The sequence below is a fragment of the Enhydra lutris genome, unplaced genomic scaffold, assembly GCF_002288905.1.
Source record: "Enhydra lutris kenyoni isolate GAN:26980312 unplaced genomic scaffold, ASM228890v2 scaffoldscaffold13, whole genome shotgun sequence".
Taxonomy (NCBI): domain Eukaryota; kingdom Metazoa; phylum Chordata; class Mammalia; order Carnivora; family Mustelidae; genus Enhydra; species Enhydra lutris.
In genome coordinates this window covers 32,200,389-32,223,096 of record NW_019154097.1, presented here as the reverse complement: position 1 = coordinate 32,223,096, position 22,708 = coordinate 32,200,389, and the positions used below count along the sequence as shown (strand labels likewise).

Below are 22,708 nucleotides of genomic sequence, written 5' to 3'. Positions count from 1 at the left end.
CGTTCTAGAACTGAGAAGAAACCCCACACTGCCTCTACCCAACAGTGCATTGAACACTGTGCCCCCCGACCCTTCTCGCTCCCTCCCTTCTGACGCCCCCACCCAAGAGAACAAAGGCCCATCCGGGGACCCTGAGCACCGGCCACCCACAAGGCAGTAGTTGGCATGATCCATGGGGTCCGACCACCGCGAGCCCCGTGGTGGCCACAGAAGGCTACCTGCTTCCCTGCTCCCAGAGGACACTGCGGCGCAGGGAAGTATCACCTTTGTCTGCTCTGAGGATCAGGAGGTCCAGAGTCTCGAGCACATGCATCTGCTTCACCGGCAGGGTTTTGTCAAACACGGGCACTGACGGGAGGTCATCTGGAAGAGGAGACATGGTTCCCAGAACTGGACCCAGCCCACACTTTCAGAAGCTATAAAACATGCCTGTCAGTGGTCCTGGACCCGAGTTCTTTCTAGGCAAGGAACATCAGCTTCTAGAACATTCGTAAGGTCAAACACTATTCTCTCAGCTCAGGGAGAAGGACTGACATTCCTTCCTCTCTACTGGAAACAGAGCAGCAGGGCCTAGAAACTATATTCTTCTCTTTAATATTCACCAAAGAAAACACATCATCTCTCCACCCCAGTTTTTACTTGGCCTTGTACCAAACGACTGAACAGCAAATTACAAAAAAAGGGGAAAAAAGCTCAGTCATTTCTCTTAAGTATTTTATTTTTATGTAATTTTGAAATCACATCACTTCTCAGGTTATTTTGGATATCTCTCGAGAAAGCAAAATAAAAATTTCCTGTTGAATTTAAAACAAAATAAAAACCCACCCTATTTCATGTCTATCTCTGTATCAACAAGAGTTTACCTACACATTTCCAGTATTTCTCTATAGAGAAATAGGAAATCTCCTTTTTAGACAAAAATAAGAGAGAAATGTTGACTAAGTTACCCAAATAACAGGAAAAAAAAACTAATTGTAATGGGAACGATCAGGAAAAGTTCTGGTGAAGGGATGATCGAAGACATCGTAATGATATGTAGGATTTGTTGTTAAGTTTACTTACTGGGAACTTACATTGCTAGCAAACACCTTGTTCCTGGGGGCCCCCAGGACAGAGAGGGCCAAAAGAAATACTAAGGCTCTTTCGTAAACAAAGGTTCTGTTCTGAGCAGGAGGTAGAACCAGTGCAAGACAAAGAGGACATGGGATGGTGTAGACATTTCAGGCTGGATAAGTGGCTTTTTCTTTATCGGTGCTTTGTCTGACATGTAGGTCTTCAAGTACTCTGTTGTGAGTCTCAGTTTGGTTCTCTGGTTACCGTTTAGGTACATGGGGCCCTGAAGGTCTTGGCTCTTCTAGAAATCAGCCTGGCTGGGAGTTTATTTCTCCCTGGATGGTGCCGGGGAGAGAGAAGAGCTTGTGTTGTTGGGACGGGGTTCCTAACTGCTTCCAAAGGGAAGATTCTCCTGCTCCTTGCCGGCCTGTGTGGGCTCTGGATTTGTCCAAGCACAGAGCCTGCCAAGCTCTTGTTAGACAGAGGGCCTTGCTCTGGCTCCCCTACATTCTTTCTGCAAATGTAAATTCTATTCTATGCTCAGGCTTTGTGCTTCTGTTGGGGACAGACATGAATTTTCAAAACATGGGATGATCACTCCGATACCAATCATCATACCTGACTAAATAACTATGGTTATTTCATTTTTAAAAATATTTATTTATTTGAGAGAGAGAATGCAAGTGGGACAAGGGGCCCAGGAGAGGGAGGGGGACGCAGACTCCACGCTGAACAGGCAGTCCGACTCCAGGCTCGATCTCACCACCCTGAGATCATGACCTGAGCCAGAACCAAGGGTCAGATGCTTAACTGACTGAGCACCCAGGCATCCTGGTTATTTCATTTTGTGAGCAGCAGCTCACATACACAGAGGGCATCCTGCGTGTCAGGTCTCAGGGCTGAGTGCTTCGCATGTTATTAACTGAAATGTCCCAAGAACCCGCTTAGGTAGGAACTACTAATACTCCCACCTAACAGACAAGGACCTGAGGCTCAGACATGCTAATAACTCGTCTAGAGTCACGTCTAGACCCAGGTCCGTGCGGGGACCCAGGTCCGTGCGGGGACAAAGCCTATACTCTTAGCCTAAAGACAGCACGGCAGCCCCGTGGATGATGGGGCCACCGCACGAGCAACAGTACTGGATAGAATTCATAAATGACAGAAGCACTTCGTTTGACATTGAAGACAGAGGGATACTGTATAGCAGCACACCTGTGTACAGAATAAATCAGCATTTATTCTCCGTCAAATCTTTCTCAGGCGGCTGAACAAGTTTATACATAGCCAGGAACGGAGAGGAAGCAAGGATCTGAGAAAGTGACAGGTGACTTTAATGACTCTTCTGTAGCAATGTTTTCCTTCTTGTCATCTCTTTATGAAGCAGTGATCTTTTAGAGCCCATTTTTCTATTACTGCAAACCCAAAACAAATGGTCATGGCATCTTCCATCGGTGTGTCTCCCTTCAAAGTAGCTTTTGCTACACTTAGAATACAAAGGACCTTGAGTTTTAATGATGACCTTGACAGGAGCAGACTCTCAAGGGGGTAGGTCTAATGAAATTAGGCAGACGCTAATGGGATAGAGTGGAACGTGGCCCGAAAGGAAATGGAGGGATTCACTCATGGAAAAGATTCATAATGTGATTAAGTATCGACAAGAAAAAGGTAAACAAAGAAGTAACAAGCGCATTGGGGCTTCAAAGCGCAATGAGGAATACAAAGAAAGCCTGAAGGGCTATTCTCTTCTTAGAAAAGCAAACGGGGTAGCAGAGCTGCACACCCAGGGAATGAAAACAATAATCTGAGAAATAAACCCAAGCTCGTGGGGGGTGTATACGGCTACCATCTGTGTTCCACCACTTCCCCCAAGTTGGAAGAAAAGAGCTTCCTGGCACATCACGGGAATCCTTAAATTTAACATCTCCATTAAATTTTGGATTCAGAAAATGAAAATTTCAGAAAGGGATTTGGTAATGTTGGTTTGGATTTTACATTTAAAAACCAGGAGCTGACTCAAAGAGAATTACGTTGTTTTTTAGACAAGCCTCACAAAGAGCCATTATAAAGCATATTTTCTCGATCCTAAAAACAACAAACAGTTAGAATATAACTCCCTTTTGATCAAAACATGTCTCATAATTATTTGCCCAGGACTGTATTTTTGGAAACCTGTGTTAAGGTAAAGACAGTAACATGGGTAGAGTTTAATTTGATTTTCATAAAATGTAGTTGGTTTAGTGGACAGAGTGCAGGATAAAAATCACCTCTGGGTTCCAGTGCAGATGTGCTACTAACCAGCTGTGTGATCTTGGGCAAGACACACAGTTTCTTTTGTTTCTTCATCCATAAAACGAAGAGATGAAGAAACAAGACTATACATCTAAAGCCTGGCTGTGTTTGTTTGTTTGTTTTTAAGATTTTATTTATTTTTTTGACAGAGAGATCACAAGTAGCCAGAGAGAGAGAGGGGGAAGCAGGCTCCTTGCTGAGCAGAGAGCCCGATGCAGGGCTTGATCCCAGGACTCTGGGATCATGACCTGAGCTGAAGGCAGAAAGGCTTAACCCACTGAGCCACCCAGGCACCCCGTGGTTGTTGTTTTTTTTAATAAATTATTTTATTTGGTTGCGCCTTTGGCAAATCTTTAGACTTTGTTCCCTTTTTAACACATCCACAGGGATATCATAAATACGGTAACTGTTGTTTACTAAGTTACTACTACGACTATGTGCCCGACACTGACCCAAGCACTTAGCATAGGTATTCATAATCTCCACAATCCCTTCTTGGAGTTACGATCACCAGTCCCAGTTTGTTTATTTTTTCTGTTTTCATTATCGTGAACCAGCTTGCAGCTGCTTAAAAAACCCTCCCCACCCTCAGAGGAACCTGAAACTCGCAGAGGCTCAGTTTTCTTTAAGATCACAAAGATGCTCTAATTGTTTTGTAATTTTTAAAATTAAATATTTAAATGCTCAGCTTATAAATTTTAGATTATCTGTCTTTCAGTAAATAAGTAAATTATATATATAGTTATATGTGTGTATATATGCATACACACATATATTTACATATATATATTTACATATATATATTTACATATATATTACATATATATGTATACATACACACACATACACACACACACGTGTGTGTGTGTGTGTGTGTGTATAAAACAGATGAAGTAACAGAGGAAGTCAGAAATAAGTCCATTATAAAGCCTGGTCTGCTTGTCTTGTTTTCCCATAGAAGGCATCTACTTCCACTTCCCAAGGGCACAGTGCATAGCAGGCACTCAGGAAATAGGCTGACAGGGTCAGAGGAGGAATTAAAGGCGATGGCCAAGAATGGGAAGATGTTGCCGTTCTAGGCCATCATGTCCCTCTCAGTGGTGATTAGGAATCTCGTAAAACATCAGGATGGTAACCGAGACTGGGCAGCCTGCTGTGTGCTATGTAAGATGTACCCTTGGAAGACACTGTCTCTAGGCCCAGGGCTCCCTCAGAAGCCCCAGGAGACCCTTTAACCTTCATCGATAGTCTGGAAAGATCCAAAGGGGCCTCCTGCTGGAAGGGACCACACAGTCCTCGAGTCTAAATGAAATCCCCATCTGAAGTTGAACTCTTTCTCCAGCATCCTTGCCAAGGTCATGTCTTTTTTTAAAATATTTTATTTATTTATTTGACAGACAGAGATCACAAGTATGCAGAGAGGCAGGCAGTGAGAGAGGAGGAAGCAGGCTCCCTGCTGAGCAGAGAGCCCAATGGCAGGGCTTGATCCTAGGACCCTGGGATCATGACCTGAGCGGAAGGCAGAGGCTTTAACCCACTGAGCCACCCAGGCGCCCCGGTCATGTCCTTTTGATGGCTGATCTGTGGTGACAGGGAACTGACCACGTCCCCAGGCACAACGATCCACTTGATTGTCAAAAAGTTTGATTTTATGTTAAGTTGGAATCTCTCTTCCTGTCAAATCTTTCTGTTTCTATATGCAACAAAACTGGGTTATCTAAGATTCTTCTTACTTGTTTTGGACACAAGATACTTTTTGAATCAGAAACATTAAAGAGAGAGAGAGAGAGAGAGAGAGGATGTCCCTGAGATAGGAGATGTTGATTTAAGGTAAAATGTTAGAATCATGATAGGTATTGGCCAAAAAGGAGATTCTTTCTGCGGGTCATTATATGTCCATGGACTAATCAGATTCGGGGCAGGCATGAACCTGTCATGCACGACTCACCCTGTGGCTTGCTCGTTCAGCATATATCCCCTCTGCTTGTCCTGAAAAGAAGGGGTTAATTTTGTAAGGAAAGGAAAACTTCGCTAACCTCACTGCTGGTGACACATTTATCTATAGGGAGTTGACTGGCTGTCACACGTCTCAGAAGCCCTACAAGTTACACAAATGAAGACATTTGAAGGAGCAGCTACTCACTAACCGTCCACTAGCAAGACACCAGCATCCGTGGAAACCAGCAGGGCCTGGCCCCAGGGATCCGCACACACGGCTTCATGAGGGAAATTACTGCAGAAACACTGGGGCTCCCAAGGCTGCAAGGCAACAAAAGCATCAGAAAGTAAGTGCACCAGGAAGGACATCCTGTGGTCCCTTGGAGAGAAACGTATGGTACGCCGCCTGAGACCGCAGCTCGGGAAGCTAAACAGGCCCTAACCTCAGTTACCTTTCTTTCTTTGTTTTTGGCTTTTTTTTTATCTTTTTAAAAAATATTTTATTTTTAAGTAATCTCTATACCCGACATGGGGTTCGAACTCATGAATTGAAGATCAAGTCGCACGCTCCACCGACTGAGACAGCCAGGTGCCCCTCAGTAAACTTTCTTAAGAAGAAAAGTCTTTCAAATACATATGCAGCAGGAAAAGAGGGAAGGCACAGGCTGTAGGCACAATGACGTGTCTCCATATGTAATAATCCTCCTTACAAGCCGCCAAAACATTGGTAATGTCTTCCAAGCAAACATTTTTCCTTAATACCTGAAATTGGACCAATTGCGGCCTATTTTTTGAAAACTTCACAGGAGCTCATCACTCAAGGAAGACCCATGTAACTCTAAAAAAAATCAGATCTGTGCTGCTGACTCAGTAAAATTACGAAGGCGTACACAAGACAAGAAGTTGATATTGCCTTAACACGAAAATGCTTACTGACCCACTTAAGGCTACAAAAGCTTGAAGAAAAAAAAAAATAAAATGTTTGTTAGAATAAGGGAGGGGCTGCCTGAAACGGGCTCAGGAGCCCACACAATGTAGTCATATCGTGTGTGCTCTTGCCCTTCGTCTCATACCTGGTTCAGGCATCAGGGTTAGCCCTCCCTTAGGGCTGCCCCAGAGCTGCGTGGGAATGCCCGGAGCCAGGAGGCTTGGTCTCGAAGGACAGAGATGTTTTGGGAGCTTATCAGGGACAAGTCAAAGATTCACATTTGCAGATTTACTCTCAGTCAGACATGCTCCCTGGGGGTGGTACAAGACCCTGTGTATGCACATGTGTGTATGCACATGGGCGTGTGTGTGTGTGAGCACATGGGGGTGTGTGCGTGCACTGGGAGAGTCCATGTTTGCATACTGAAAGTAGAAGTGGTGGCAGTGAGATCACCTTCCAGGGTGTCATTTGGGATGAGGGTAAATACGTGTGCACTACCGCTGTCTTAGAAAAGTATGCTGTCACTTTAAGAAACTCACAAGCCTCCAAAGAAATCTTCTAATTGCTAAGATAAGGCTGGGCCATTCTGGAAAGATCACACAAAGAAAGTGGAGACATTTTACAACCTGGAAAGGGTGACACAAGCGCAGGCCATTAATTAGAATGGCATTTCCCTAAGAAGATGTCTGGAAATTCTGACTTTGTGACTTATAGCAGGTGGACATGAAGAAAAGCAAAGCCACTGTAAAGGCCAACTGGGAGACAGACCCAGACGTCTGAGCATTAGGTAACACCAAGACATAAAAACCAACTGTTAATAACAAAATGTTCTCTGAGCAGAGAACACAAATTTAGAACACTTAGGCAGACAGGGGTTCAAAGAGGGTCCTAGAGGATCCAGACAGAGCTTGAGGAGGTGTGGGAAGCCCTGAAATTGTATTAAAAATGTTGTGTACATGTGTTATCCATACATTTTAATGGGCTAGTGTATGTGTGTGTGGAGGGTGACCACTGCTTTCCTGGGTTCTCAAAGGGGCCGGGGACTCCAGGTTGCCCAAGGACACCATGTATGAAGTATTAGTGACAGGAACCCAGAGCTGGTCCCACAGAGGCTCCACTCTGAAGACTGATGGCATTTGCCACTGCACTGGACTCCCTTCTGCCAAGTGAGGGGCTTGGTGTAGAGTCTGTAGGGCAAGGATGGGGCCTTAGAGCATGGGACCCTCTAAGAACATTAATACAGCACATGGACTGATGGGTGCCTAAGAGGTTGACAAAGCCTCTTCTTTGGAAATAAGACACTCTTGGGAGCAGCATGTGGGACTCTGGTCTGCTTGGAGGCAGCTGCACAGAAGTCCGTGAGGGCCTCTAGGTCAGTGTTTCTCCAAGGCAGGCCTGGGGCACACTGGTAGGTTCTGAATGGATAGAAAAAAAATCAAAGTTCTTGCTTTGCTCTTTACCAGCAAACAAGTTACATTTCCACAGACTTTCATTTTTATGGATGTCTAAGAACTTCTTTTCAAGGTTACTAAATCCTGCTGGAATCTGGTATTTATAGAGCTCTTGGATACACTGTGGTTTCTACCGTTCACACAAAGAGCCGATAGTGGGAATTTATGCAACCTTTGGAAAAGATGCTTTGCCATCAGTCTGCTCTTAAACTGGTTGTGGTTTTCTAGCATCAGTTGTATTTTGGGCTCATCATTTCCCGGAAACCAGGCTTTAAAGAGAGTGTAAGTCAGATACAAAGCATTTCTACCTTTATCATTAAAGTAAAAGCAATCACAACTCTTTTGCTTTTATAACAGACACTTCTCTAGTCATGCACTGTCTGCGGGTTTGTTCCACGTAGCGAACTTTGTCATACTTGGAACACAGACATAGCTAGGGACATAGAGATTTGTTTACAATACAAAATCACGTGCACGGTACGTTTCTGGGTGGCCAGTTTATCGTCTGCTCTTCTCCTCCTGATCACCACCTCGTTTTTTCCCCCAAGGAAAGTGGAGGTGAGAAGTAGATACACGGACCACATCATTTCTGGGGTGACTGAATGAACGATAGAGGAAGCAGTGGTTTCTCGGCTGTGGTCCTCTGACCAGCAACATCAGCATCTCCTGGGAGCTCGTTAGAAATGCAGAGTCTCAGGGCTCACCCCAGACCTACTGAATCAGACATTAAAAAGGGGATGATTGTAGTACACACAAAACCTGGAGACACACAGCGCTAGAGCTTTGTGGAGTGTGTCCAGGCACCACAGGAGAGCTTGTGAGAAATGCACAATCTTGAGCCTTCTGCGGAGCAGCAGCATCAGAACACGCATGTGGTCGAGATGTACGGGCGCTCTGGATGCACATGAGGCTTGAGCACTGCCCAGCCCCGTCCGCCTCACCAGGCCTGCTCCAGCAGCTCTGCTCCCGTTAAGCGAGCAAAAGCAACACACACTATGGAAACGGGGGGGGCGGTTCTCCCTAAATGCTACTCGACTTTATCTGGGGCTTTCCCTGGGGACTCTGCAACAGACAAGCTCATCTCTCCCGCCTGTCCCACAAATCTCTAAGAAGCGCAGTGACTTCACTCATGACAAAGGACCTTCACAGGTGAACTTGAGAGTAGCATCGACTCACCTCTTTTTTACAGATCCCCGAAGCCACCAAACTTGACGGAGCGTCCCCTCTCACGATGGACTTCAGTTTCAGTGCCTTAGAGAACAGAGATCTCTTTTAAAGTTCGTTATGAGGCAGTAAAAGAACCGCAGGCCCAACAAATGTGATTTGAAAAAAATTCTTTTAATCAAATAGGAGCCATTTTAGATTATAGTTTAGGGTTCGCACACTGCCCTCTCACTGAAGCTAAGAAATGCAGCTTAATGGCAATGTCCCAGCCTGAAGGACCCCGTCCTGTCATTTCAACTCATGGGTATCTCAGGGCAGTGATTCCTACACCGGGAGACTGAAAACACGCCCAGGTCCCTCCTAAACTTCATGACTCAGAATCTCAGAAAGCAGAGTCAGAGTGCCTTTAAACAAGGACCTGCGTCGGAGAGCCCCTGTCACAGTGCACCTGTTTGGGGCTAAGTTACTTTTGCCCCTAAGCTTTCCTGGGTCATGCTGCTTGGTTCTTCCCTTTGGGTCAGAACCCTGGCCGCAGCTGGCAGCTCTCCTCCTTCGTGCTGGGACAAGGGATTAAGACAGAAAGCTGGGTCACCTCCCAGAATGGAGACATCTGAACATCATATGGGAGTGAGGCAAAGCAGGAGTGATTTCCTCCAGGATCTGGAAGAAGATGCTACGTGGGAGCCACCTAACTCTGAGGATTGCTTCCAAGTAGCAGAGCGGGAGCTCGGGTGTGCCTACTCCTGCCAGGGGAGTTCAAGGTGCTTTCCCTACACGGACTCCTTGCTCTTCAGAAATTCCTCAGGAGGGAGGCAAATGGTATATGCTCCCTTGACAAGAGGGAGCCCCATCTGGGCCTTATGGCCTCCTGCCTGGAGGCAGCGGCATCCCTTCTTCAGCAGAAGGCTTTGCTCCCACTCCCACCTGCAGAGAACCCTGCCTACGTGATTATAAAAAATCTCACTCCTGGTTTCCACAGTTATCCTGAGAGAAACTACAGAGCTCCTGCGGGAGTACATAGACCAACTCTTCACAGGCAGACCATCTGGTGCGGATGGGGCTCCCGGCTGCACATCTCACTGAAGAGGCTTCAGAATAAAACCCACCTGCCCTATTCTGACAAACTCCGCCTGGCGGGCCTCCTCTTTCTTCCGTGCGGACTTGGGTGACTCTGGTAAGACATCACTAAAAGACCGTCTATTGAGCATGTTCTAGGAAAGAGAAACAAGTTATGAATTCCAGAAACGGTTGTCGAGTCTCATCCCCTGGCTTCTCTTAATGCACAGACCTATCTGTCCAAATGCTGTTTCAACTCTCTGTGCCCATTCACTCCTCAAGCCTGCATGGAGCATCCCTCACGGGCCAGGGCTGGTGCTAGACGCCGGGGGTAGAAGGCCAGCGGGTGGAGAGTGAGGGTCGCACCTTGACCGAGAGCACTGGCTTTGGAGTCAAGCACGCAGCAGCTCCGGGGCTTGCTAGCTTCTGGGGTGTGATGATGGAGTCACCGCCGGGCACAGCTCTAGGACACTGTTCACATAGAGCAACCCCCTCCCCGCCGGAACAAGGCGTCCAGAATTCAAGGTGAACGGTACCCCTGGGGCTGTGCAACGCCGTGGCCTTCGCAGTAACGTTGGGCAAGTGAGTTAATTTTGGAGTCGCAGCGTCTTTGCGTGGCTGATACCCGTCTCCCAGGCGTGTGATGAAGATCACGCAGGCAGGTGCGTGCAAGGGGCTGGGCACAGGGCTTGGGCACACGCTCAGTAAACGACAGTTCTCTTCTGGGGTGTAGTCAGAGAATGGGCATGCTCCTTCATCAGCAAGCCCTGACTGGGTGCCTGCTCCTCTGGCACACGTCGGGGGTGGGGAACAAAGTCCTTGTCCTTGGACAGCACAGCGTAATGGCAGAGACAGAGCGAGGAGCTGATTACGTGGTTGGCACATGGGAGAACGTCTGCGAAGGGGACACACAGACGGTATCTGAGAGCATCTACTGGGGGGGCTTGGCTTCAACAGGGGGCTGGGGAAGGCCTGCGTCAGGCATCCATGCTTCAGCTCAGACCCGAGGGGCACTGTGTCCTCATTTCGACACCCTCTCGGCACCCCTCCCTGACTTTAGGGGAATAAAAGAATTGACAGGTGAGTGATTATGTCTGGCTCTTTAGCGCCCTGGAGTTAGTCTGGCCGAATCCCTGAGAGCAGATAGGGTGAACCGGCCAGCTGGAGGTCAAGGGGTACCCTATAAAATGGTGATGCTCACGGTGCCCAAGGGAAAGGACCATATGAGCACCCGCTCATTAAGGATAATTTCATCTCCGCACCTGAGCACCTGAACCCCGCACGCCATTTATTTACAAGCCTCGCTGGCAGGGCCTTTTGCTGGAGGTTATGAATGCAAGGGGCCTAGGGGAGTCTCCCTGTTTGTTCTGTGCTTCCCTGTGGCAGGCAGCAACCGCTTCCGAACAGAATGCTATCACTCTGCATCAATGAGCCCAGGGAATCCAGTGATCTCTCACTGAGTCTGGAGGCCTCCAAGGAGCCCGGGTGCCCCTCCAGGTACTGAGGTGGCACTGGGTCCCCTCCGTGCGGAGATACCTCCAGCCTAGGAAGCGTCTGGCACAAAGCAAATCTGCAGTAAATGTAAAGGTCGTTTCAGGTGCCTGAACATGGGGCTAGCCAGTAAAGCTCCAGAAACACTCGAAAAGCTCCCAGTGTCTCTCCAAAATCCCCACTCTCGGTTGTCCCTCAGCTCTATGGCACCAGTAGCGTTGAGTAGTGACACCAAGGACAGCCACTCCAAAAAAGCACTCTCCAGTGCTCTGGGGATGGTGGATTGATACTCACGCCCCCCTGCACCTCCATTTCCACAGGCCTGTGATTTCTGCAAATCACTTTCCTGCATCTGGACATTCAGCCCTCTCTTATGGCAAAAATGAAATCATGGCCGTCAGTCCTGTGGCCACAGCCTCAGAGACCAAGGCGACTCTTCGGCTCTCCTAACCAGGACTCATCACTAGGACTTGTGTTCTCAGCTCCAACCCATGAGGAGGAAAGAAGACCACAGACCCAGGGTTACCTTATGCAAATCTGGCATCAAATCCTGGTATAAAGATCGAATCAACATATCCAGAGTACGTCGACGTTTCTGGGCAAATGTTGGGGTTTCCAAAGTGGCTTTTTCACCATTAATTACTAAAATAAATCAAGTTATAAAGGGAGTTACAAAAATTGACTGGCTATCAAAGAATGTTCTTCTCAAGGAAACTCCTCAGTGAACACCACCCACTTCCCTAATACTGGTGTTACCACTGGTGCGACCCTTCCTTCATGGAAGAATGCTTAAAAACTCTCTCAATTTCTCTGTACAAACCCGTAGTCCATAGGTATGTCTGTCTTACTTTTCCTGTTAGACTGTAAGCTTCCTGAGCAGACGGTATGTATCTAATTAGAAGATTGCGTACACACTGAACCCATCCCCGTCCACCAATTCTTCCTCCCATCCATCCATCTACCCATTTACCCAACCATCTAAACACACTCCTCCAACACATGGGCCCAACCACCAGGATGCCATTCCACAGGATTAAATATATATTCGCTACATTCTGTTAAGAGAAGTAACAATTGCCTAACAGAGTACCGGGATTCTTACCCTAGTGGAAGTTTCTTCTGGGAAAGAAAGCTGGTGGTTAGTGGACTACAGATACTAAGAAGCAGTAAAGTGAAATGTCCAAGTCCACGTTCAAGCACAGAACAGAAAGTGCACACGACGGGGTCTGGAGCTTGAAGTCAAGGCAGTTATGGGTTTGAATCCCAGCAGTGCTGCCACACTCTTAAGTAAAGTATTTGGCTTCTTGGGGCCTCATTTTTAACCCCGTAAAATGGATGTCACCTTGTTTCCTTATAAGGTCACTGTAAGAATTTAAGTGATATAATACATATAAGGAATTAGCACCAAACTGAATAAATATGAACTCTTATTTTTCTCATAGGAAGGACCAAAGGAAGGACAGTGTTCACTGACTGAAAAATGAACTTCTTGGGCTCAGACATTTCCTAGAAAGGATCTGAGAGGTGGGGGCAAGCTGGGCTCGTCTGTGGCAAGACATCTCTCGAGGAATGTAAACTGCATGCACTTAAGGCATGCCTACTATTTTCTCTAATTCTGTGATTGCGAATTTTTTGTTTGAGGATATTTTCTCCTTAGTACCCCGGTGGGGGGAGGGGCTTTTAAAATGACCCATTGGGCCAAATAAGGGGGGGGAAGTTCAAAAGTTTTGTTGAAAACCCATTTCCTGTTATCTTGGAGTTTCCTGCCTGGCCCTCTTCCTCCCTCCTGCTGCCTCAACTTTGAATTCAAAGAGACCTGGCTTCTACCTTTTCTCTCAGTCCATCAACCCCTCCTGGTCCATCCTGGCCCCATGCTCCAACCCTTTAACACCCTTCTTCACAGCCCACAGCCTGGGCTCTTCCACGTTATTGACCTGTGCAGGTTTTCAACCGTAGATCAAGCCTTTGCTTCATTCCACCCAAGTGTCCACCCAGCCCCGAGGGGGCTCCTCAAAATCACTCTGTTGACTGACTCCGTTTAAATCAGCAGATAACACTCATCAGCTGGGTTCTTAGGTTGCTAAGTCATCTTTAACCAGGATTCAATGGCTCCAGGCCTGCAGCAGCCCCTTCCCTTGCTAGGGGCATTCTGCAAAGACTGCTTACTTCCTAAGCCCACACCCCTTCCAAGACCCTCCCCATTTCTAGCTGCTAAAGCTCTCTGTTGCTGACTCTTTGTTTCAGGTCTGTTCCTTGCTCTCCACCAGATCCATCCTCTGGACGTGAAACACATGGACCCCCATTTTAAGACACAGACAATTTCACATACAATTTTGGATCTCTGTCTCGTTTGGAAAACTTGGACTATCTGGCAGCACTGGGAACATGCCCCTGAATGGGGTTTGCAAGCTGAACTTCCAGCTGTCATAACTAAGGGCTATTCTGGGGAGGGATGTAGCTGAGCTCTTGTGGTTCAGAAGATGGGGGGCATGGGGCCAGGTAGGGTATTATCAGTGGAGCTAAAATGTATGCTCACCAGCTAGTGAAGCCTGGATGGTCAGGTTCTGTATGATCCTATCCATATTCTCTCTGTCCGTCTGTCTTCTCCCTTCCCCATGCACCCCCCCCTAACTTGCTAACAACTCCCCTTTCCCTAAGTACACACCCACATAACCACCCTTTTTGTCCCACCTGCTTCCCGCTCTCCAACAAAGACTCAGATACACACGTAGCTAGAGATTCAGAAATGGCCATATCAGAAGCCTGGGCAGCAAAGCAAATTTGAGGCCCCTGTATCGTGAGCAGGTGAGTGTAGATAATCTTCAAGGCGGGTGAGCAGCATGGTCGATACAGACTGGGACACAGGAGAAGACCTACATAACACTACCAGAAAACCGAATGTTTCTCATGAAGAATTAACAGAATGTGGAAGGGGATCAACGTTTAAACAACGAGATTTTTCTTAGACAGCGTCCTTGGAGGATCTGAAGACATGTGTTCTGATATAGAACAAGTTGCAAAAAAATTTCAAAATAGAAACTTACGTTTCACTAGCAAAAAGTCCCTGAATTCCTGGTGGTCTGTAAACACCGGTGGGGATGGCAAGGGGGGGCCAAAGAGTGGTACACTTTCTTCTGAAAATATTTTCAGCCTATGTGGAGAACATTTCAGAATTATTTGGTTTTTCTTCAAAGATCAGCAATATTCAGACCTTACATTTATTCAGTTGCCTATGTGATATGTCAAGAATATTCATTCCATAAGAGAAGTGCCGTCTCTGGGCTGTCAGAGGCTCAGCCACTGTGAGGCTCTCCCAGGAGGGAGAGGAGGGTAGAGGCCAAGTCTTCCTGCATCCTTCATGGTCCAACCTACCAAGCTGTTGGCAAGGTCAGGAACACCAGGAATAATAGAGAAGGCCACCATTGAGCACTCCTTAAACACCAGGCAGCATACTTGGTATTTTAATATATAGCATCAACCGATTCTCATCAACCTGCCAAGGGAGTAGCATTACTTTTATTCTGTCCTATGGATGAGGCCTGCGACTCTTGAGAAGATAAACACTTCTTTCAAATTCAGGAAGTTAATAAGGGACAGAGCCGGGATTCCAACCTAAATCTATTTGGCTCAAAGTTCACGTTCTTTTCACATCACGATTCCCTTTTAACAGATTAATTTTTGGGAACAGAGGGATACATGGGCTAGGACGTGGCCTAGGAAAGGGGGTGCTCTGGTCAAGATCAAACATGACAAATTTGTGCCCGTTTTAGGGTACAATAAAATTCCAAACTGACCCTGACCCTTGGGTCTACTGCACAGGGCAATACTATATGGAACAAGTTTTTCCCAAAGAGATGATGGCCTTGAAGAAAGTTCTGTTAGGTGAGGACACTCACATCAAATCAATCAACAAATACATTATATCAAGAGTCACCGAATAGATGCTAAATTAACAAGTAAACATGAGAATGAGAAGAAGCAACTGAGAGAAAGTCATCACCTACCTGTAATTGTCATTTTGTTGATCATACCTCACTAAGGCAAAAATATCTGTGGTGGTGGTTAAGGAAATTAATCAACAACACCAAAACTCACTGTCGATGGCTTGTGTCTTGAAATCCCTTGTGCAGAATCATCCTAGACCTGCACTTTTGTGCTCAAGGCATCTGTCACTCTTTGGTGGAAATGGAGCCTTGACTTCTTTAAGAGACAGCTCAGGAAGACATAAGTTCGACCTCTGTGAGCTCATCCTCTGGGGAAAGAGCTTAGTCTCCCAATCTGTCAGGAAAGCAATGTACATACAGCTACTATTCAGCTAAGCAGGCAACCAGGCAAAAAAAGCAATTCCTTTGCTTGGAAATACAAAACATCCCACTATGAAATCAGACATAGATTTCCTCTCACCCATTTTAAAAATAAAAACAATTTAAATATTTCCGCCGCACACCTTCCCTCTCCTTCTGGCTTTGACAGTGCAGTTGATGGCAGCCTCTCAGCTCAAACTACTTGTCTTGTGTCAGCTGCGTGGAGCCTAAAATACCTTGTCCAGCTTTCTTTCTCCTATTCTTCCTTCTCCCCTGCCAGCTCCCACCCTCAGCTTTCCTTTACCAGGGCTGAAAGGCCATCAGTCCCTCAAAGTGTTTCCATTCCTGCACTCAGAGGAAAGAATGTGCATGAACTCTCTGCCTGTCCCTTTCCAGAAACAAATGTGTCAAGCCCCAAATCTAAAAGTTACAACTAAAGGAATTTCTAAACACAATGATCACCTCTCGGTCACTTAAAGAGCCACCTCCCTCGCACCCCCTGCATGGTACTTGGAGAAAACTTCTGTTTTACAAGAACTGCTGCAGGAAAGGGGAAACGGGGGCCCTAAATCCCAGGGAATGGAGGAAGATATCACACGATGAGCAGGGACAGGAGCAAAAACCATTATTATTGAAGTGTAGGTGCTTATACTTTTTTTTTCCCCTGCTCTCCTGGAAGAAATTTGGCCATTCTCCACTTTTAAAGAACTTACATGCTATATTGTTAGGTTACAATGAATAATTCAAAGCAGGCAGAGCAATCCATTTCCAGACATGATAGGTGACAATGGTCCTGTCTCCCAACATTTTTACTGGAGTTTCCAGGGAACATGAATATCTAGACCAGAATTTATCCTGAAAATGCCTGATAGCTGCCTTTTATCCATTGTGTATAACCTATGGAGACACCGGGATTGGGTCTCACTGTTGTGGCCTGTGACCCAAAGCAACAAGGCCATGATGGCCTCCATCAGGCTTGCCAAGCTCATGTCCTATGTCTGTTTGACCAAGCTGAGCCTGGACATTACAGAGAAGGTCAGCAGGACTCTGCCAGTGGGACGAGCCAAGCAGGGTTTAAGGAAGCAGAGGGAAGAGCGAGTGAAAATATGATTAATTCCATCATTCCTTAAATTTCAAGAGGTAATGCAGTAGCTATCTCCAGGATTTAGAATCAACAAAGAAACATTATTTTGGCTTTTTATTTTAACTTGCAAATTTTTACTTAACTAAATTTAGCTGAATTCTAATAACTTCAGTTCCATTCAAATTTTTATTTAAAGCAGATTTCTCCAGAGGGTTCACTACCTATGATTCTAGGTCATTTACTACTGATGGATGGTAGGTGGTTTCCCTTACTTCATAGACTACCTGAGGAAAGGAAAGAGATTCTAGAAGCCTAGAATTCTCTGAGAATGAATCCATCCATTATACCAGTGGACGGGGGAAGAGGAGGGCAGAATATAACCCCAAGGGAAAAGTCCAGAATAGCGGCTCCAAAAATCTAGCGATGCAAAACAACCACGACAAGCAAGTCAACTGTCAGACTAGTTTTGAGGGTCATTTTAGTCCCATGAGGCCAACCAACAGCTCACTAAACTCATTCACACAGGTCCAGGATACGTGTAAAGTGGGAGCGGATCATGGAAGGCTTAAAGGCAGGAGAAGGCTCCTCTCCCTCCTGGAACACAATGGTGACGATGTCATTTCCAATGTGGCGCTTCCTCTCCACCTAGATGTAAGCATAAGTAACGTCATCAAGGAGGTCGCTCAAATGTGATAGATTCACAGGGTTAAAACACTAACGCACTATGGCAAACTGCAAAGATCACATAGCCCTACACTTCCGCCATCTTTAACTTCTTGCCTCTCATGTTTTACCAACCCGGCATCCAGGTTCTCCTATCTAACTCCTCTGTTCCCTGCCCAATGCTGATCTGCATTTCCTCTTGTCTTCCCTTCTGCGGCAGCCTCCTGACTAGCTTCCTTGCCTCCATTCTCTCCCGTTTTGCTGCTCTGATTGTGTCCACCTTCACTCCTGCTTCATCTCCTTAGCCTGACGTTCAAGGGCCCCAGACAAGAGGCTCTGCGTCAGAATTCCCTGGGGAGGGGGCTTCAACATGTACACGTTTATAAAGGCCTTAAGCTAGTTCTGCAAAATGTGCTTGGTGAGGACAATGGGCTTACCTAATCTGACCTCAGTTGACCTTTCAAAAATGATCTCCTAGATCTGTTGTCAGCCAATTTTTCTGTAAAGGGCCAGATCGTAAATATTTTCTGTTTTGCAGGTCATATCGTCAGTTTACAACCAGGAGCTCTGCTGTCGTAGTACAAAAGCAGCTGGGTAGGCGTGGCTGTGTTCCAACAACTTTATTTAACAAAATAGGCAGTATGTGAGATTTAGCTCATGCTCTGTGGTTTGCCAACCCCTGTCCTAGACCTTTGCTTAATCGGCCGAACGGAGTGATTCACTGTTTGTGGCTTCCCAGCATGTGCCCTGTTAAACACCGTAAGCTCCTGGAGAACAGGACCCCGTTGATCCGTGTTCGACATTACTCTCTTTTTGCAAGTGAGAAGTGAAGGTTTAGAGATGTTCTAATCATTTCAATTCAATTTAACTCAGAAAGTCATTATTTTTGGCACTGGCTTCTTGGCCTTGACACCACAAGCACACCCAACAAAAGGAAAAATGAGATAAACTGGACCACATCGGACGGAAAGCTTTTGTGCATTTTCCACACCAACGGAGTGGAAAGGCAGCCCACAGAACAGGGGAAAATATTTACAAACCACGTATCTGATAAGGGGTTCTATCCTGAATGCATAAAGAACTCCTGTAACTCAACAACAAGTCAGATAACTTGATTAATAATTTGATTGATAACTTGATTAAAAAATGGGGAAAGGAGTTGAATAAATGTTTCTCGAGAGATCATGTGATAAACCCAGGAAAAGATGCTCCATATATACGAGCAAAACCGCAGCAAGCTGCCATGTCACACCCGTTAGGAGAGCTATTCCAAAATAAAACAAAACCAAAGAAAAAACAAAAAGCCTGGGAATAACAGGTGCTGTCAAGGATGTGGAGAAAGTGGAACTGTCATGCACTGCTGGTGGGAATGCAGAATGAGGCGGCTGCTGGGGAGAATGGTATAGGCTGACTCCCAAACACAGGATTACCACATGACCCAGCAATTCCTCTGACATAAGAAAGGCCGTGGGAGGCCAGAGTTCAGTATTGGACCCGTGAGCTTTGAGGCGTCCAGCCCAGGGGGCCGTTGAGAAGAAGGCTGCGCACCTGAGTCTGGACTTCCGGAGGGAGTTCTGGCAGGACATGTACATTTGGGTGTCACTAGCTAATAAAAGCTCTTTAAAGTCCTGAGACCAGGGGAGATCATGGGGTAGGGGTGAATGAGAGTTAGGAGGAGGAGACAAGAGGGCCAAGAACAGTGCCCTGGGCCAGGCAAGGGTCTCCATGTGCCCAAGTTCACAGAGCTAGCTCTGGTGGGCCTAGAACTGGGCCCAGATGGGCCCCTGAGCCTGGGCTTTCTTCCAGTACTAGATGCTACCTGCGGGCCCTGGAGCTGGGAGACCAGGAGATGGTGGTGGTGGGGGACATCAGGACACATTAGGAGGAAGGTAAGGTCCCAGAGAGGCACATATCAACCTTTCCACTCCCCATTAAGGTTTGGTTCAGCACCAGAGAAGAGGGGCGGATGTCACGGGGATACCAGAGTTTACAGACTGTGAGAACTGGCTTCTTTATGTCAGATTTGGGATACGGCTCAGACGGTTCCACTCGTGTTCTAGATGTTAGGAGGTCAATAAGCACCAAGATTTTATGAGCCAGGCTGCCCCTTGTCTTTTTGTCTATTGCACTGAGCCCCTGAGGTAGAGAGAGAGGCTCATGGTCAAGGGTTCTTTTCTGCTCTGCCCTGACGGGGCACACTAGAGGTTCTAGCGTCCTGCGCGTGTCTCTGCCCACCTGCGTGATCTTCCCGGTGATAGAGACAAGTTTCAAAGTTTTCATTTTCCTCACGTCTACCGATGCTGGGCCAGTGGAGGACCCAGGCGCTACCCACGGAGACCATGGTCCACATGGAGATGTTTCACGGCTGACCTTCACATACGGACAGCCCCTCAAAGAGATAAGGTTAAAGTCTTCAGAGTTGGGCAAAGGTTGAGCTGTCACATTCTTTCCTCCTGTCTCTCTGGCTAATGCCCCATCTGTCACGAGATGTGGGCAATTTTGGTGATTGCACAAGGCCGAAAAGGTCAGAATGGAAGGAGGAGGAGGAGGATTACAAAACACTTGTGTGGAAGTTCTGTGATATCACTGTGGAACTGTAACAGGTCAATATAACTCATGATGACTGGGAAGGTCAGCTCAGCAACTCTTCTGCATGTGATCCTAGAATCCTAAGAGATTCAGCTCCTGCAGGAACTTAGGCAGCCTCAACCACGCAAACGAGGATGCCTTACAGGAAGTGACCTCAGCCGTGAAGCAGTCTTCCTGGGCCGGTGTACTTCCTGTTTCCACCTGATTTTTCCCAGAGGGAGTCCTCTAAAACCAGAACAAGCTTACAACCTCCAGTGGGTCTCCAGCGCCTGTGGGACAAATCCACCAACCATCCAATAGGGCCAGGCCCCAGACCATCCAATAGGGTCAGCTCTCCCTGCCCCTCCCTGCCATGTCCCCAAAGCACCTTGATCTCTCATGACTGGAACACTGCATTTTAGTGCTCTGGTCTGTGCTGTGTCTTTTCCCCCTTGCTAAAGTCTTACTGAAATTAAGAATTACAGGTGCTCAGAAAAATAGGCCTTCTTGGCCCATCACAACCCCTCTCTAGGTTCTTACTTCTCACAGATCTTTGCTGGCCAGCTGTCCACTCATATTGGTGATATTTATTTGTACAGATGCCTTCAATGTTTAAAAAGGGGAGAGGAAGCTAATCAAAAGTTAAGTGGCATGGCAATCCACCCCCCAAAATCCTTCAAAAACCAGCAGCATGTATCTTTGTTAGATCTGAATTCCCCTACACATTGGAAAATTTTCTCCTGGAAATGGCCCATCTCTGGGGTTCATGAGGAGTGTCTCAGGTAGATTCCCCCCAACCTGGCCCAGCGTGTGTAGACACCTGGCGTTAAACTCCTGCGTCAACCTCCTGCGTTAACCTGAAACGTGCTGCCAGCCATCGCTCAGGGTCCGCTTATTTTATGTCCTGGGGAGTCTCTGACGGAACACCAGGCACATGAGAAGTCACAGAGCAAAGGCAAAACACTTTGAGTCTATAAAACCACACTCACGCAGGCAAACACACACACATGTTCACACACGGACACGTGTGCGCAACGTTATCGCTGCTCCTTTAAGGGGACAACATCAGTGAGGACAGTTCTTCCCAAGGCTCACTGAGAGTCCAAATATACAGATTTTGTAAAGAATATCCCTACATTGGTGCCTGAGGTTCAGTTCACATACTAACACACACAGTTTCTAATGCTATGAAATCAGAGCGATGATGCTTCCTCCACGTTTCAGACACTATTCGATGCTTTGCGTGTTCTCAAAGAGCCTGTGTTCACACGTACCTGCTGTTTGTTCTCTTTGGAATATGGCAACATGGTGGAGACGTGAAACATGATCTCGTGCCCTTGGTACACAGTATAAACTGAATGGACCCCTGTGGTGTCGTCTGTAAGACACAAACACGCATTTAGTAGGCACAGAGAATTCTGAGACCCTGAGGAAATGGTCTTTATTTGCCGGTTAGGGGAATACAGCATACAGTGAGTGCATTCGCTAAGATCATTGTGGATTATCCGCCTGAGCAAAAGCAACATATGGCTCACTCTCCAACTGATACAAGGATCCTGCCCATGTGGAGAGTCCTCTTCCTTCCCACTCTAAGCTCAGTTGCTATCTGATTCACGTACAAGGCTGGGCTAAAAAAGAACGTGCTATAATTCCTTGCCGCCCAGTTATTCCCGGTGTACAGGGCCAGATTAACACAAGATGATGTACAAATAATTATACTGTCATAAAACAAAGCAAGTATGCTCACTGGCAGATGGTATGGTGGCTGAAAGCATGGGCTCTAGAGGGGGGCAGACCCGGGTTCAAGTTCTCAGCTATGTTCCTTTTGACCACGTCACCTCACCTTCTTGCAGCCTCAGTTTCTTAATTTGAGAATGGAGATAAAATCAGTATCTAACGCTTAGGGATGTGTCCAAGATTCTACTTGTAAAGTGCTTGGCAGGGTGCCTGGCCATAGAGACCGTCAGCAGATGGTAGTCGTGACTGTGACAGAGAGGTTGAGTACTGGCCCCGGGGCTGGTGACCTCACGAGCCTTGCACCTGTTCACCATGTGCTCATGCACCTTGCTGGACCGCTGCCTACGCTTTGGCTAGCAAGTTTGGCTCCAAAGTACAACCTCATCCCACCACGCGTCTACTTAAAATCCGTTCGTGCCATCCAATTCCATTTACCATAAAATCCAAAATTATACATGTGATCTCCAACACCTTGTGGGATCACTCCCTCCTCTTCTCTAGTCCCTCTGCCATAAAGATGTCCTCTTAGTTTCTAGAACATATCAGGCTTTTTCCTGACTCAGGGACTTCATAAATGTTCTCTGGCTTAGAATTCCTTTCTCCCCTCAGGACTCAAATCACTCCTTCTCATCTTCTCTCAGGGAAGCCTTCTCCCATCCCCTAGATTAGACAAAATGTCCCCATGGCACTCTGTACTTTTTCTTCTTTGTTCCTCCAAGTACTCTGCTAAGGCATTTCATAATTATCTGTTCGATGTCTGTGCTATCCCCTGGACTATAAGATCTCAGAAAGGGAGGGACCGTGGTGGTTTATCCATTGCTACGTCCCAGTGCCTTGCATAGCCCTGGCATGCAGAGGCACTCAACAGTAAGCATTCACAGGCAGACCATGGTCTGACACACCGAAGGAATGGGAGGGCTGACTTGGTTTTACAAAACTCAGTGGAGCCCCTAAAAGTGTCCAGCCACCCTGTGTCAGA

General features: G+C 46.8%; 1 protein-coding gene across 2 annotated transcripts in view; it reads right to left on the bottom strand.

Moving 5' to 3' along the window:
- LOC111146148 (GTPase activating Rap/RanGAP domain like 3) overlaps positions 1-22,708 on the bottom strand; it is a 129,274-nt gene that overhangs the window by 24,693 nt on the left and 81,873 nt on the right. For both annotated transcript variants that reach the window (XM_022501568.1, XM_022501569.1), the window contains 9 exons: positions 21,267-21,370; positions 17,298-17,406; positions 15,378-15,423; positions 14,418-14,524; positions 11,900-12,015; positions 9,933-10,037; positions 8,839-8,913; positions 5,493-5,604; positions 265-363 (listed from right to left, as the gene is read on the bottom strand). In XM_022501568.1, coding sequence (XP_022357276.1) covers positions 265-363; positions 5,493-5,604; positions 8,839-8,913; positions 9,933-10,037; positions 11,900-12,015; positions 14,418-14,524; positions 15,378-15,423; positions 17,298-17,406; positions 21,267-21,370 — 873 coding nt within the window. The remainder of the gene's footprint in view (positions 1-264; positions 364-5,492; positions 5,605-8,838; positions 8,914-9,932; positions 10,038-11,899; positions 12,016-14,417; positions 14,525-15,377; positions 15,424-17,297; positions 17,407-21,266; positions 21,371-22,708) is intronic.